At 40.3% G+C, this 16,109-nt stretch overlaps 1 protein-coding gene across 6 annotated transcripts in view; it reads left to right on the top strand.

Moving 5' to 3' along the window:
* The window catches only part of utrn (utrophin), a 327,279-nt gene that overhangs the window by 41,180 nt on the left and 269,990 nt on the right, over positions 1 to 16,109 (top strand). For all 6 annotated transcript variants that reach the window (XM_057822866.1, XM_057822869.1, XM_057822867.1 and 3 more), the window contains 12 exons: positions 2,931 to 3,155; positions 3,921 to 4,102; positions 4,350 to 4,500; positions 4,651 to 4,770; positions 6,660 to 6,761; positions 6,880 to 6,987; positions 7,060 to 7,239; positions 7,365 to 7,519; positions 7,648 to 7,771; positions 7,843 to 7,930; positions 10,352 to 10,596; positions 10,718 to 10,877. In XM_057822866.1, the coding sequence (XP_057678849.1) occupies positions 2,931 to 3,155; positions 3,921 to 4,102; positions 4,350 to 4,500; positions 4,651 to 4,770; positions 6,660 to 6,761; positions 6,880 to 6,987; positions 7,060 to 7,239; positions 7,365 to 7,519; positions 7,648 to 7,771; positions 7,843 to 7,930; positions 10,352 to 10,596; positions 10,718 to 10,877 (1,840 nt within the window). The remainder of the gene's footprint in view (positions 1 to 2,930; positions 3,156 to 3,920; positions 4,103 to 4,349; positions 4,501 to 4,650; positions 4,771 to 6,659; positions 6,762 to 6,879; positions 6,988 to 7,059; positions 7,240 to 7,364; positions 7,520 to 7,647; positions 7,772 to 7,842; positions 7,931 to 10,351; positions 10,597 to 10,717; positions 10,878 to 16,109) is intronic.

Below are 16,109 nucleotides of genomic sequence, written 5' to 3'. Positions count from 1 at the left end.
CCAGCTGAATCCGACTGTATTGTTCTTTTTGACATGCGCATTATGTTACTCTCTGCCACTACCATTAATGTGTAATGCTGCCTTCAAATGCTCTGCTCTGGGAAAGATGATCTTTACTACTTGCTAGTGGGTAGGTACTGTACGAGTGCATCCTGTTCATGTGCTTTTGTTGTCGTAGTCAGTGGCGTACCTCGCCTAGATGGTACCCTGGGCGACAAGACGCTTTGCACCCCCCCCCCCCCCCAATCGCCAAAATCCAACAATGGTTGACCCACAAAATACAGCGCATACAGTATAGACAAGTTTCCTGAGCGAAAATCTGTGACATTTTCTGCTACGGACTTCCGGCTTGGACAGAATACCATGAATTGCGGTTGAAGTAGAAAAAGTTTTAAACTGCCAAATCAAACCAGACGAAGAAACGGAATCTTCAAAAATGGATTCAGCACGATGTAAATGGGACTCCGTGATTTTCTGTCCTGTGCGTGATTTTGTGAACTCCTGGAAGCGCCTATATTTATGCTTGGAGGTGGAATGTTTTGAACAGCGTCCAGCTTCAAAGCACCAGTGTGGCTCTACCCCGCCATATGCCTTAAAGCGAAACCAGCAGCAGATTAAGGATTTGGCTCACAAGTTTAACCTTAAAGCATCCACCTAAAAGATTGCATGTTTGTTTTTATCACTTCGTTGATCGTTCGTGGACAAAATTCTACCAATCTGTTCAGCCTGTGTTAACATTGGGTCTAGATTGATACACTGGCCACTTGTTTTGTTTCTTGTTTTATTTAAAACAACTGGTGCATGTGCAAAACAGGTCAATAAATCACAAATTATAAAATTATTGGAAAAATATAATGGAAGTGGAGCATAAATCGAGCCTTCCATCATCAAGGTAGAATGCACGTAGTCTCGAGTTACTGTATGTCCATCAACATAAGTGTTGTTGTGCGGCACATCAAGTAGTCGTCCCTTGCCCAACAAAGTTTTCCAACTGTTAACAAACAAGCAATAAAACGTGTAACACTTGAATTTATATACATTTAGGGTAAAAAGCCCGTGGATGACTTGTAGTAGATGAGTGTTTGTTTTCCATTTCTTTATCATTGAAGCTAATGCAAAGTTAATGATGTTTCAGCTGTGACGCAACACACAGAATTGTAGTCAAAATGAACATAAATGTACCTGTTACTGCTTTGTGGTGGCACTGTCTTCGTTCCACATCTGCCTCCATGAACACAAAATTCCCATATTCATGTATTAGGACACATCCAACTGGATACTTCATAGATTTTCAGGTACCTGATTGTGCAACTATTTTGGTTGTGGCGACTCTTAGCCATTTCTTCATGTTGTCCCCCCATGTCGTGACGATGGCAGATGGATGCGGTATTTCCAAAATTGTCTTTTTTGAAGGATTTTGATGAGTAATGCCACTCCAGCTCCACTATTGTTTTGGTTGGATAAAACTGAAGTCGCGAGTAGAAATGCGGAAGGACTGTACCTGGGAAACTTGTTTATGTTTAGCACAACTCAACAACCAAAACACAGTATTTGCTAAGAATGTTACATTGATTTATGTTATCAAACCAGTTGAAAGTGCACAACAATATATAACGGACATAAATGAACAGGAACGGGTGCAGACGTGGCCCAAAATCCCACAGGAAGTGACCTAAAATCAATGGCGTAATGCAAGCAACATGTCACTTTTGTTCATTAATATCCATGACGTTAGCAATTGTGGCTAGACAGGTCAACCTTCCATTTGTCCCTAATAGTAAATGAATAGAAATAGTGTATGAACGAGATGTTTACTGAGCCAAACCTACCAATTCCTTTCAAAAATGATGTCCCTGGTGCTAAATTCGCTGGTCAAGATGTAGAGGAACATACAAATGTTGAGTTAAAGCGGTGGCTTGAGTGTCGAGGGCTGAAAAAGAGCCGACCTGATCCAGAGGTAGCTTTTTTATAGACAGCTTTTTCTTGTGTGCATTGCGTGACACCACTGACAATGACATTCTCCTGTTCCAACAATCTATCCCTTACCACAATATGGCCTGTCTTATATATTATATCCTCTGGTTGTATTACGTCTCTGACCGTTCTTGGGGTTAATTTACATTGCTATTTTTGTGTAGCTATCAGAAATGCTACTCAGTGACAGCCAACGAACACTTTTAATTTTTTTCATTAATAACAAATCCTAATTCTATAATTTATTTACACTTCCCCCTTACTAAAGTTTTTTTTTTAATTTATTTATTTTTTTTTTACAACAAAATAGGTAACAACAGTGGAAATCAGATACCATTTTAATTTTTTTCAGGTAATTCATTGTCAGACAGAAGCAGCCCGTCAAAACGCCACGCTAAAAAATAAGTACAAATACCAAAAGAGCTTGCATCTTGGTCTTTTGTTGGACCATGGACCCCAACAAAATGTTTAGTGCATATGAAGGTGAATGGCTTCACCTTACTGGCGTTAAACTGGTCTTTTGACGTCCGCACAAGTTGATCCGTTCTTCACATTTTTCCCCTCTGAGTTTTTGGTGTCGGGAAACGTATGAAAAAAAAACATCCTTCATATGTCGTAATGTCTAGAGTCGTTTCTACAAGTTTCATAGCAGAAGTGTTTGATCGGCATGTTCTTTTTTGAAAGATTACCGGCAGAAAACAAGCAGAAATAACATAGTTTGTATTCGAGGGCGTGTCAATTATGTCCCACTTCCGCGTTACGATGGCGACGTCACGGTCTAAAAATAGCATTCTTGCGGTACGCTATTCAAAGTGAACAGGAAATGCCCTAAAATCAACAGGAAGTGTCCCAGAATTCCCCCCAAATTAAGAGAGCTGTATTGACCGCTATGAACGAATTCCCCAAGCACTTTCTCAAAAAATGTTTAGTTTTGAACAAATTCTTATGTTCCTCAGAGTATGGAGCAAAGGAACTCGGGCAACAGCCCCCGACCGGAGACCCCCGACGCACTGACGGAAGAGGAGATGGAAGGCGTCGTCCTCGAGGCCGACTTGGACACCTACCAGACCACCTTGGAGGAGGTACTGACCTGGCTGCTGTCAGCCGAGGATGCCTTGCAAATCCAGGACGAGGTGTCGGACGATGTGGAGGATGTTAAAGAGCAGTTTCATACACACGAGGTGAGAGATCAGTTACACAGAATTTTAAATTTAAATGCCTTTAAATGCTAAAACAGCTGTGTGCTCCATTAAAATTTGGTATACTCCATTCGCGGTTGTATATATTGTGTTGCAACTGGACAGAACATATCTTAGAGGAACAGAGGAAAAAAAACTGAGGGAATAGTTATACACAAACATGTTTGAATATATGCTACCTAGCTATAATTAGCATTGCAGCCTCATTACAACATTGCGTCTTCTAGTCAAAATACCTTAGATGACTATTTGAAATATCATTCACAGCGTCATGGTGCCCTGACCTAAAGCCTACTTGTTTGCTAGCGGGGTGTTTGCGCCTGCCCAAGTGTGCAAAAGGGCTTTGGCTGTATTCCCTTTGGCCTAAATGGGAATATTTGCTGTGAATAATGTGCGGAGTCCAGGACAAAGCATGAATCTGAAGCAAAAAGAACAAGATTGATCTAAGCAAACTGCCCGATGATCTAGTTCGTCTTCAGATTGTCATATAGCAAAAATATACAGTTGTTTTCATGCAGATTAGTACCATAAGTGTACAGTACATCACAGGTCTGTCATTTCAGCCCCCCTGCCCCAAATTACATCCTGTTCAGAAATGTACTGTGAAAAGTTTGTCATTTTCATGGTCATTTGAGGATTCAAACTTTTCATTAAACTTGTAAAGTTGATGATCGCTCGAAGGCCTGTCACGAACAGGTCGATTTCCCAAGCAAATTGTGACTGTGCGGCTCTTGTGGACTTTGAAAGGCCTTCATGATGGAGCTGACGGCTCACCAGAGCAGCGTGGGCAACGTGCTGCAAGCCGGTAATCAACTGATCGCCCAGGGCAGCTTGTCAGAAGAGGTGGAGGATGAAATACGGGAGCAGATGAGCCTGCTGAATTCCCGCTGGGAGAGCCTACGCGTGGCTAGCATGGACCGCCAGGCCAGGTAAGGAATTCTCATTTGAAGCTGTTTTAATGATTAGTGTAGTTACACTACTAGATAGAGGTCATCATTCTTAGCGTTGACCCCAGATGTTTATGGCTTTCAACTGCGAGGAATGTTCTAGGCTGCAAGCAATATGAAGGTGACACCTGATAAGCAGTGAGCTTTCCCCCTAGGCTTGTGCCAGTCAGTCTGTAATCAATGTGTCAAATGTTTCAAGACAAAAATGAGCTTTTTTCCCCATTTTCAGGCTCCACGAAGTCCTGATGGAACTCCAGCAGCAGCAGCTTCAGCAGCTTTCTGATTGGCTGAGTCAGACTGAAGATCGCATCAGAAAAATTGAAACTGAGTCGGCGGCTAAAGACTTAGATGACTACAAGGACCGCATCGAGCAGCATAAAGTAAGGACATTTGATTGTGCTGCTTTGTGAAAGCCATTAAGGTCAAGTCAGAGATGCTTTAGAGAGGCCCGATGTCAGCCACTGGGGTGCGCGTAATCTCTGCGGAAGCACTGCTAATTGTGTGTTGTTCTTACTCTCCCCCCCGTGAAGGAGCTTCAGAACGACCTGGAGGCGGAGCAAGTGAAAGTAAACTCCCTGACGCACATGGTGGTTGTGGTGGACGAGAACAGCGGTGAGAGCGCCACTGCGGCCCTGGAGGAGCAGCTACAAGTAAGGGCTATCACTTGTCAAAGCAAGAAGTGGCAAAAGTACTCTACTCATTGGCTGCAAATTATGGAGACAGACAAAATAGAATTGCTCTGAAAATAAGCTGTTTTTACTAAGGATGTCCTGTTCCGATCACGTGATCGGAAATCGGGCCGATCGCGCCATATTTCAGAGAATTGGAATCAGATGAGAAGGATTTGGTTTTTCATTAAAAAAAATATATTTGTTTTTCTGCTTCATGCTCGTACAGCCTCTCATTCTCCCTCCTGCTGCTTTTCTTGGTCAGCAGGCAGCTGGAGTTTGCTTGCTAAAGTTAATGATGATTGACAGGCATTGAAGCTTTGATCTTGCCAGAGAAGCTTGGGAGCGCTACCTTCAAAGGCGCCTAATGCGTCAATCATCGTTTAGCTTGCTAAACACTAGTGGTAGTGTGCTGTGGCGACTCATTGTGTGGGTGTCAGTCAGCAGCTGTTCTCAGCAGCATGACAGGAATTGAGTGGACTCACTCAATGAAGCATTTAATAAAGACGAGCGTTTTTCTATGTTGTTCTTGTTGAAAATAATTCACGTTCTGAATATTATTATATATTTCTTTTTTGGAACACTTTTTTTTCGGTATCGGATCGGGACTCTGTATCGGCAGAATTTCAAAATCAGGTGACTTGGACTCGGATGCAAAAATATGCAGCAGGGCCGAGAACGAAAAGTGATATTTGGTCTGTGGGAAAATGGATTTCGCCATGTGGCCTTTTATTTTGGCATGTGGCAAAATTGATTTTGCCATGTGGCATTTTTTTAGCCACTTGGCAAAATTGATTTTGCCATGTGACATTTTTTTGCCATGTGGCATCTCTTTTGCCATGTGGCATTTTTTTGCCATGTGGCATTTTTTTTGGTATGTGGCAAAAAGGATTTTGGCATTTGGCATTTTTTTGGTATATGGCAAAATGTATTTTGTGATGTGGCATCTTTTTTGCCGTGTGGCATTTTTTTTGGTATGTAGCAAAATGGATTATGGCATGTGGCATTTTTTTTTGCCATGTGGCAAAATGTATTTTGGTATGTGGCATTTTTTGCCATGTGACATTTTTTTGAGTATGTGGCAAAATGGATTTTGGCATGTGCCATTTTTTGCCATGTAACATTTTTTTTGGTATGTGGCAAAAAGGATTTTGGCATGTGGCATTTATTATGGTATCTGGCAAAATGGATATTGCCATGTGGCATTTTTTTTGTTATGTGGCTATATGTATTTTGCCATGTGGCATCTTTTCTGCCTTGTGGCATTTTTTGGGGTATGTGGCAAACTGTATTTTGGCATGTTGCATTTTTTTGCCATGTGGCAAAATGTATTTTGGCATGTGGCAAAATGTATTTTGGCTTGTGGCATTTTTTTGCAATGTGGCAAAATGTATTTTTGGCATGTGGCATTTTTTTTGCCATGTGACATTTTTTTGGTATTTGGCAAAATGGATTTTTGCAATGTGGCATTTTTGCAGGCCATGCACATCCATGCAATACATTTTGCCAAATGGTAAAAAATGCCACATGGCAAAATCAATTTTGCCACATACCAAATACCACTTTTCGTTCTCGTTGTCTCTCAAAATATGTGATGGGGACATGCCTAGTTTATACATTGACCACACGGCAGCTTTTGGTTGCCATTGACGGTGATAGCAGTCCAATATATTTTCAGACTACAAAAGAGCCATCCAGTTTCAATCTCGATGAGCTAAAAATCAGATTTTGCCTGTTACGTTTGAACAAGGCCATAAGATATTCATAGCATAGGGTCCGCTTGCTGAACGTGTTTGGGGTCTTCTGACAGGTTTGCAGCATTTAATGAATTAATTTACTGGCTTACATTTACGTTCCCTTATGTACAATAGTCTCTGGGTGAGCGCTGGGCAGCTGTTTGTCGCTGGACAGAGGAGAGGTGGCACAAGCTACAGGATGTCTTCCTGGTGTGGCAGCAGCTGGTCTCGGATCAGGTAAGACATCCTTATACATAATCTATTACTGTGTTTCTCAACCTTTATAGCCCTGCAATGATAATCTTGTAACTATCGTAACAAAAATGTGCTTAGTCCGTGTGAAAACTGTTTGCAGACTTTATTCAGAACGTGGTTGGAAGAACGAGAAGAGGCATTGAGTGAAGTTCAGACAAGCAGTTTTAAGAATCCGAGTGAAATTAACACTAAAGTGCGGCAGTTAGCGGTAAGTAAGGCGGCAGCTCTTGGTTGAATCCACCTACAAATTACTCCGCTGACATTTCATATAAATGTCTAGATTCTCAAGGAGGATATGGAAAAAAAGAAGAAGACACTGGACCAACTGACCGACGCCGGACAGGATGTGATGTCATTGTTACGGAGCGGCGAGGCCGGAGCAATCATCGAGGCGGACACTGAAGATTTGGCCCATCGATGGGACAACCTAGTGCAGAGGCTGGAGGACTGCTCCTTCCAGGTGGGTATTGAGCTCCCATCTTCATGACTGATTAGCAAAAGCAGCGCAGACACACAGGAGCGTCCAAAAAGATAATAAACATCTTATATATTGACCAACGTTAATTGATCTCCGATCCGTTCTAGGTAATGGAAGCAGTGACTGACGCTGGGATGACTCAGGTGGATGAACAAGTCGTCATGAAGCCAGTTGCAGTGTCCGGCGCCACTGACGAGGAGTTGGCTCCACCTGCCCCTCCCAAGAAACGATTGGTGGAGACCGATGTAGAAGTCAGAAGATTGTAAGTACTGCTAGAAAAACTAAATCTATCCATTCATTTCCAATTGTTGATTATTTTAGTTAGCACTTAAAGGCACACATCCAACACTCGATTTCAGGACTTTTTTTGGTCACATTTTCGCACCGCAGGTTTGAAAATAAACTTTCCGACCAACTCAGCTGGATCAAAAAGTGGAAGAAGTCTACTGAATCTATAGCCACCACGCAACCGGACACTACAACCGATACTCAGGAGCTGCAGGAAAAGTTGAAGGTCATAGGAGGTGCAATTAAGAAAATGACAAGTTACAAGCTGGCGGTTAAATGTCTGATTTGGGTTTTTAGGCTCAAGAGGTGGAACTTAAAGCAAAAAAACCTGCTATCGATCAAGTGATCCAGGAAGGTCGAGGCTTGATGGAACAATTGGAGAGAGGTACGTGGCTAAGCTGTGATATTACTTAGATATGTGATATAACTCAGTTTGGACTGGTCAAAAGACTTTCAAGTGCAGTGATACCGCTACTTACGAAATTAATTGGTTCTGGAAGTAGTTTCGTAACTGAAAATTCTGTAAGTAGAGACATGTCTTCCATCTAAATGCCCTAATCTGCTCTAAGCTACCCAAAATTCAGGCAAATCTTATATAAAGCATAAAAATGCATCTAAACCTATAACAAATACATGTTGTAATTAAATTATTACACAATATACATGAAATGAGAGTTGTGCATGATTAAAAAAACAAAGAATGAAGAATAATAATTAATACATTCACGGAAAGTTGTCGGAACAACTCATGGCTTGAGGTGCAAATGAAGAGGGCATTGAGTTAGACACATACACATGCAGTAGAGGTCCCTCTTAGCCAACTGAATGCCAAGGAAATGCTCGGCAATAATCAATGGCCAGAGGTGGGTAGAGTAGCCAAAAATGTTACTCAGGTAAGAGTAGCGTTACTTCAAAATAATATTACTCAAGTAAAAGTAGTCATCCAAAAAATGTACCCGAGTACAAGTAAATAAGTATCCAGTGAAAAAACTCAAGTAATAACTAACATTGTGAGTAACTGCTTATTATTATTATTGTTTAAAGCAATGGTATTTGTTTTCTCTCAGCACAAACTTATCTATATGAAGTTTTGTTATAATGATACTCTACAATAATCCATTACATACTGTAACCACATTATGCCAAAGAAATACAAAAAAAATGAATTCTGGTGGGAGAATAAAAAAAAGACAGATATGAAGCATTATGTGTCCAAATAGCATTAGTGCCCTCTACTGGAGAAAATAGTTCCTAGTTTGAATAGTGAATAGTTCCTTCATATTTGCTATTATGGAATTATCATATCTCCCATTTTCAGTGGTCAAACGGTGCCAAATAAAAACTGGGAGAGAGGTGTAAATTAGCGCTTCCGAGTCATGGTGAGGGCAGCGCTCTATGTCAAATACTTCATTTTTTTACGTCGCTTTAAAGATGCCACGTGATTGAACAGGCTGGAGTGATCATAGAACGGCAATCTTGCATCAGATTGGTGTAATGGAGTCATTTGATTGTTGTTGCGACGTCTCATTGGTGACATTGGTAGAGCTGCTCTGGCAAAAAAAAAAAAAAATAATATGTAGAATAAAGAGGAAAAACATAACGACTCCGACATGATTAGAATTCTTAAAAAAAAAAAAAAAAAAAAAAATCTAGCATTAATATTATATTATACTACTATATACAGTATAATAGTATTACAATAATTATAATAATTATTCATTGTCAATCAGATTTTTCATAAATGGTGTCATTTTAAAGCTATTCTTAGTGTATTCTGAAGTATGTGGTAATAACTCCAGAAATCGTTTATTATATGACGAAAATGACGTGCTTTTATTTTGAAATGCTCACCAGAAGTACGTTCGTTAAACCGCTAACCGTAAGCTTTAAACTCCACAAAAAAAACACTTTTCGTCATTGCATGTGATGTCAGTCATAGATCTTTTTTTTTTTTTTTTTTTCATTTTTTCGTTCGCAAATCCTGTCAACAAGCGATTTTTCATGTTTGAAGTGTCACCTTTTAACCACAAGTTTGCGTTTTGGAGAAGACTGCCAATGTTTTATAGCAAGCTAAAATAGGTTGTCTTTTTTCCCCATTAGCCTCAATGTAGCAATGCTAACTTTTAAAGTCTTTAATGTAGTTGTGTTTCCTTATATTGAAAGTCTGAACTTTAATTTTACGTCATGTTGATGATCAATAAACATCTGTGAAAGGAACTGGAGTGTCATATGCCATCAACACGCATGCACAAATGTAAGCACACACGCACGCGACGAAAAAATACAGCCGTGAAAATTACTGCCCTCATTTTTATTACCGTGGGATAAATAGACTCATTGCATTTCGCGACAGGCTTAGCAACTTCAAAAAACCATGTCGTTAGTTAGTTAGATGGATTTAAGATCTGCCAGCTTGTTGTCTCCTGTCGTCTTCCAAAATTATAACTGGGTGACAGTGCTTCTTTAGGTGCTCATTCACAGCCCATGTGCGCCTGGTATGCAAGCTTGGCATTGAAGAGACAGGACACAACAGTGTACTCTTCTTTGGCAACTGTGGTACGGTTCTTTGGCTTTGTGCTGCTTTCCCCGCTTGCATACCGAGCATCTGATATTGTCAACTTTCCACGCATATTTTTTTAACCCTTCATTAACCATCAACGGGATATTGTGCTTGTTGACGCATTTACGTCATCGATGACGTCGACTACGACGACTAGTCGGCAGAGCTCTAGTAGAGACGTTCGTAAGTAGAGGCGCCACTGTACATAGTTGAACTCATTTCACTGTTTTTCTTCATTACCTTCAGAGGGCGTGCATGTGGATTCGGTGCGGGCAGATGTAGATCTGATTCAAACTGAATTGGACACGTGCGCGAGGGAGCAGCAGGCGGCCCGCGACCGAGTTGACGCGCGAACTCGGTTCACGGCACTGTCTGCTGATCTGGCCGGACTGGATCGGGTCTTGGATGAGCTGGACGGATGGCTGGACTCCACTTGTGTTGTAGAAAAGTGCGACATTGGCCAACTGAGGAACCTGAGTGAAGAATGTCAGGTGAGAGATGAATATACCACTTTGTTGCACAATTCTCATTGTAAAATCCCTAAAGACCGATATGCTATTCAGCCAAATCTCAAGCCACCAATCACAATTAATTTATGTTCATTGGGTTCAGTCCCGGCTGGTCCCTTTCAGTGCGTTGAGTACGCAGTTGGAACAGATTCGTGCAGATGCGGAGATGCTTCCGTCGTTAAAGGACAACATGGTGGCGGTTTCTGCTCATCACGGCTCCACACGACAGCGACTACTGAGCAAACAGCAAGAGGCCAACCAAGGTAACCCTACGAATGTAGCGCTTAAATACGCCCAACAGCTCAAAACTTAGAAACTTAATCAATTACACTGCTGGCCAAAAGTATTGGCACCCCTGCATTTTTGTCAGATAATGCTCAATTTCTCCCAGAAAATGGTTGATTGCAATTACAAATGCTTTGGTAGTAATATCTTCATTAATTTTGCTTGCAATGAAAACACACAAAAGAAAATGAAAAAAAAATCATTATCCTTTTACACAAAACTCCAAAAATGGGCCGGACAAAAGTATTGGCACCCTGAGCCGAATACTTGGTAGCACAACCTTAGACAAGATAACTGCCAACAACCGCTTCCGGTATCCATCAATGAGATTCTTACAACGCTGCTGGAATTTTAGACCATGTATCTTTGGCCAACTGCTCTAGGTCAATGAGATTTGAAGGGTACCTTCTCCAAACTGCCATTTTCAGATCTCGCCACAGGTGTTCCATGGGATTCAGGTCTGGCCACTTTAGAAGTCTCCAGTGCTTTCTCTCAAACCATTTTATAGTGCTCTTTGAAGTGTGTTTTGGGTCGTTGCCCTGCTGGAAGACCCATTTACCTCTGAGAGAGACCCAGCTTTCTCACAATGGGCCCTACATTATGCTGCAAAATTTGTTATTAGTTTTCAGACTTCATAATGCCATGCACATAGTCAAGCAGTCCAGTGCCAGAGGTAGCAAAGCAACCCCAAAACATCAGGGAACCTCCGCAATGTTTGACTGTGGGGACCGTGTTCTTTTCTTTGAAGGCCTCGTTTTTTTCCCCCTGTAAACTCTATGTTGATGCCTTTTCACAAAAAGCTCTACTTTTGTCTCACCTCACCACAGAACATTCTTCCATAACGTTTTTGGCTTTCTCAGGCAAGTTGTGGCAAACTCCAGCCTGGCTTTTTTATGTCTCTGGGTCAGAAGTTGGGTCTTTCTGGGTATCCTACCATACAGTCCCTTTTCATTCAGATGCCAACGGATAGTAGGGGTTAACTCTGTTGTACTCTCAGACTGCAGGACCGCTTGAACTCGTTTGGATGTTATTGGAGGTTCTTTATCCACCATCCGCACAATCTTTCGTTGAAATCTCTCGTCAATTTTTCTTTTCCGTCCACATCTAGGGAGGTTAGCCACAGTGCCATGGGTTTTACGCCTGTTGATGACACTGCGGACGGGAGACACAGGAACATTCAGGTCTTTGGCGATGGACTTGTAGCCTTGAGATTGCCCATGCTTCCTCACAATTTTGCTTCTCAAGTCTTTAGACAGTTCTTTGGTCTTCTTTCTTTTCTCCATGCTTAATGTGGTACACACAAGGACACAGGGCAGAGGTTGAGTCAACTTTAATCCATTTTAACTGCAAGTGTGATTTAGTTATTGCTACCACCTGTTATGTGCCACAGGTAAGTAACAGGTGCTGTTAATTACACAAATTAAAGAAGCATCACATGATTTTTCGAAAGGGTGCAAATACTTTTTTCAGGCCCATTTTTGGAGTTTTGTGTAAAATGATAATGATTGAACTTTTTTTTCCATTCTTTTTTGTGTTTTTTCAATGCAAGCAAAATAAATGAAGATATTACTACCAAAGCATTTGTAATTGCAATCATTTTCTTGAAGAAATTGAGTATTATCTGAGAGAATTGCTGGGGTGCCAATACTTTTGGCCAGCAGTGTAAAACTAGTGAAAGTGAATCCTGACTCAGGAATGAACTAAGGTCTTTAGGCTAATCCCCGATTGATTCGTTAATCGAATAAGAAGTCGTTCCTTAGGCGTTTCAAACATTTTAGCTGGGATTTCATTTACAATCAATATGGCTCTTGTTCTGAAGTCCAGCATCAAATCTGGTAATTTTCTGGCATCGTGCTGATATTTGGCAGAAGCCTTGACAGAAAGAAAGAAAAGATTCCAAAATGGAGGGTGTATGTTACAATGACTTGTAAGGGGAGACCCTAGACCTCAGGCCCAGGTGTGTGCTCGAATTCTTTGCCTTCTGGATTTTTCTGAGCTCGTCGACTTGGATAATAGCCATGGAAAAACTACTCTGTTTCTGCTCTGGCTTTTCTCTCGACTTAATCTCCCTCATAGGCCCCATCAAAACTGTCTTAATCCTGTGCATCTGGAAAACATTCACAGTGCTTTACTTTTAAAACATTTTATATGATAGCTTTATTCCAAAATTCTCGAAGAACTTGAGTGCCTTCATTCACATGTCATTCATCGCTACCATTGACGACTACAGTAGTCAAATCTGTTTACTAGACGTGTGACAAAATCGTGATACTTTGTATTCCAAAAGCTTGTCTTTTAATGTACAGTTAGGACATTTAGCAATGGGTGGTCCTTTTGCCTGGAGGTTGCTTCCCTCTGACAGCAGGTCCACAAATAACATTGGATAATGAATAATACACATTTCAGGGACAATGGTTATCACCATGAGCATCAGTAAAGCTGTTATTACATATATTTTGACTCTTGAATGTACGATCAATATATTGGGACAGCAGTGATGACGACGATGATGGCGGTGGTAGTGATAGTGATGATGCGATGATGATGACGATATTGGGAAGTGACTGTATTCTCATCGAATTGTTAAGGAGTGAATTGGGGGTGGGCCCAAAAAAAAAAGCTCGCCTTTTTTCCACTCCTTTTTTAGCTACATATGTATGTATTTGTTATTATTTTTGTATAATTTGTTTGTTATAATGCTATAATTGTTATTATTATTGTTTTTTTCCCCCACTCTTGTTGTTGTATTTCGTAATTACTGCTCGAGAAAAAAAAAAGGTTAGCGATATGCTCCTGCTGAGAATTGATATATGGCAGAAAACAGTCAGGTGACTTGAAGTTCGGCTCTGAGACCCCCAATTTGGCCAAATTTCAAAATTGTCCTATATGCATGTGTGATACATTATTGGAAAGCTTAAAATCTCCATTTTCTGGGTATAGAACAATTTTGAACTGGAGGGCATTTAAAAAACAATATTTTTTAAACCCCTAAACCCTAACTGGAGGTGAGAGTATAAGAGAGCATAATTAAAGACACCATGATTTTAACGAGATATTATCACGTACTTACCTTGTTTCCATCCCCAAACTCCATGTAGCGTGTATCACCGAGTGTCAAGACACAGCTGTGAATTGCCACAGCTGGACTTTTTGGGGATTTTATGGGTGACACATGATAACAAGGGTCGCGATGCAGGAATCGCAGACATCAAGGAGTGGTCAAGATTTTCTTTTCATATATTTACTTGGGCTGTCAAACGATTAAAATTTTTAATCGAGTTAATTACAGCTTAAAATTTAATTAATCGTAATTAATCGCAATTCAAACCATCTATAAAATATGACATATTTTTCTGTAAATTATTGTTGGAATGGAAAGATAAGACACAAGATGGATATATACATTCAACATACGGTACATAAGGACTTTATTTGTTTATTGTAAGTTACAATAAATTTGTAACAATAAATCAACAAGATGGTATTAACATTATTAACATTCTGTTAAGGCGATCCATGGATAGAGGGACTTGTAGTTAGTTAGAAAAATGTTAGTACAAGTTATAGAAATGTTATATTAAAACCCCTCTTAATGTTTTCGTTTTAATAAAATTTGTAAAATTTTCAATCAAAAAATAAAATAGTAGCCCACCATTGTTGATGTCAATAATTACTTACACAAATGTCATGGGTGTTGAAGCCTATAAAATCAGTCGCACCCAAGCGCCAGCAGAGGGCGGCAAAACTCCATAAAACACAAGTGAGCGTTTCACTGTACTGTCATTTAAATCTGTCTGAGCGGAACATCTGCGTTAATTGCGTCAAATATTTTAACGTGATTAATTAAAAAAATTAATTAACGCCCGTTAACGCGATAATTTTGACAGCCCTAATATTTACCCTTTTAAACGTTTTTTTTATTTTTAGGGCCCGAGCACTAGACGTGCGAAGGCCCTATTGTTTTGCAAAGGATTATTATTATTATTATTATTATTATTATTATTATTATTATTATTATTATTATTCTTTTTTCAGGGCAAATGAAAATGGCCAATTTGGAGGCCTGAACATGCACGAAAAGTCACCAAAATTTGCACATACGTGCCGCTTCGCGTAAATTTCGATAATCTTGTGTCGTTTTGAAAAAATGTCAAAAAATGGCTCAGTGGCGCCCCCTTTACCCTTAAAATTTTCAAAAAGGCCTCTCCTCTCAGGTTTTCAACGTAGAGCAATGAAATTTGGGGAGTAGATACCTTATGCCTAACTGTTCAAAAAAGCCTCTTGCACCCATATTCCAAATCCAACAGGAAATCGGATATTTTGGATCAAATGTGAAATTTTTATCGGTTCACAGTTGGGGTTTACATTTGGAGGCCTGAACATGCACGAAAACTCACCAAAATTTGCACATACATGCAACTTTGCGTAAATTTTGATAATCTACAAAAAAATTTAACAAAATCGCTCAGTGGCGCCCCCTTGAAATTTTCAAAAAGGCCTTTCCTATTAGGTTTTTTCAACGTAGAACGATGAAATTTGGCGAGTCGATACATTGTGCAAAACTGCTCCAAAAAGTCTCTTGCACCCATATTCCAAATCCAACAGGAAGTCGGAAATTTTGGATCAAATGTGAAATTTTATCGATTTACATTTGAGACCTTGTCGCTGAAGAAAATAGTTGGATCGTCTTCAAAATTGGTCAGAGTATTCAGGAGACATATGAGATCTTAAGTTTTCAAAATGGTGTGTTTTCACTCAAGGGTCGGGCCTGGGCGTGGTCCCAAAGTCGGCCATTTTTGGGCAAAATACCAAATTCAGAAAATGATTAAAAACTCCGTGATACAACGTTCAATCTTTTTCATTTCTAGCATGTATATGAGATATCCCAGCCTGAACACGACTGCATTGAAATATTACCCATTAGGCCTGGCGCCCCCTAGTGGGAACAGGAAATGGCCTTCTTTACGAGACAGGCTCCTCCTCCAAGGGAAAAAAATCTATTGACCTCAAACCTGTTTCAGGGGAGCCTCAAGACATGTGTTCAGGTCCCTGATAAAAAATATTGAGGTTTCGTTGAAGCGGAGAGGTCCAAACTGGAAGTGAAAATGACCGTCAACAATTTGTCTCGCCAAAAATTTTGAACAGTCATAACTCGGCAGATATGCAACATATCTGCGCCAAACTTTCCGTGTTTGTTGAGAGTCATACCC

This window comes from Corythoichthys intestinalis, chromosome 19 (assembly GCF_030265065.1).
Source record: "Corythoichthys intestinalis isolate RoL2023-P3 chromosome 19, ASM3026506v1, whole genome shotgun sequence".
In the NCBI taxonomy this organism is placed as follows: Eukaryota; Metazoa; Chordata; class Actinopteri; order Syngnathiformes; family Syngnathidae; genus Corythoichthys; species Corythoichthys intestinalis.
The sequence above is the reverse complement of the archived record's forward strand: the minus strand, read 5'-3'. Positions and strand labels throughout refer to the sequence as shown.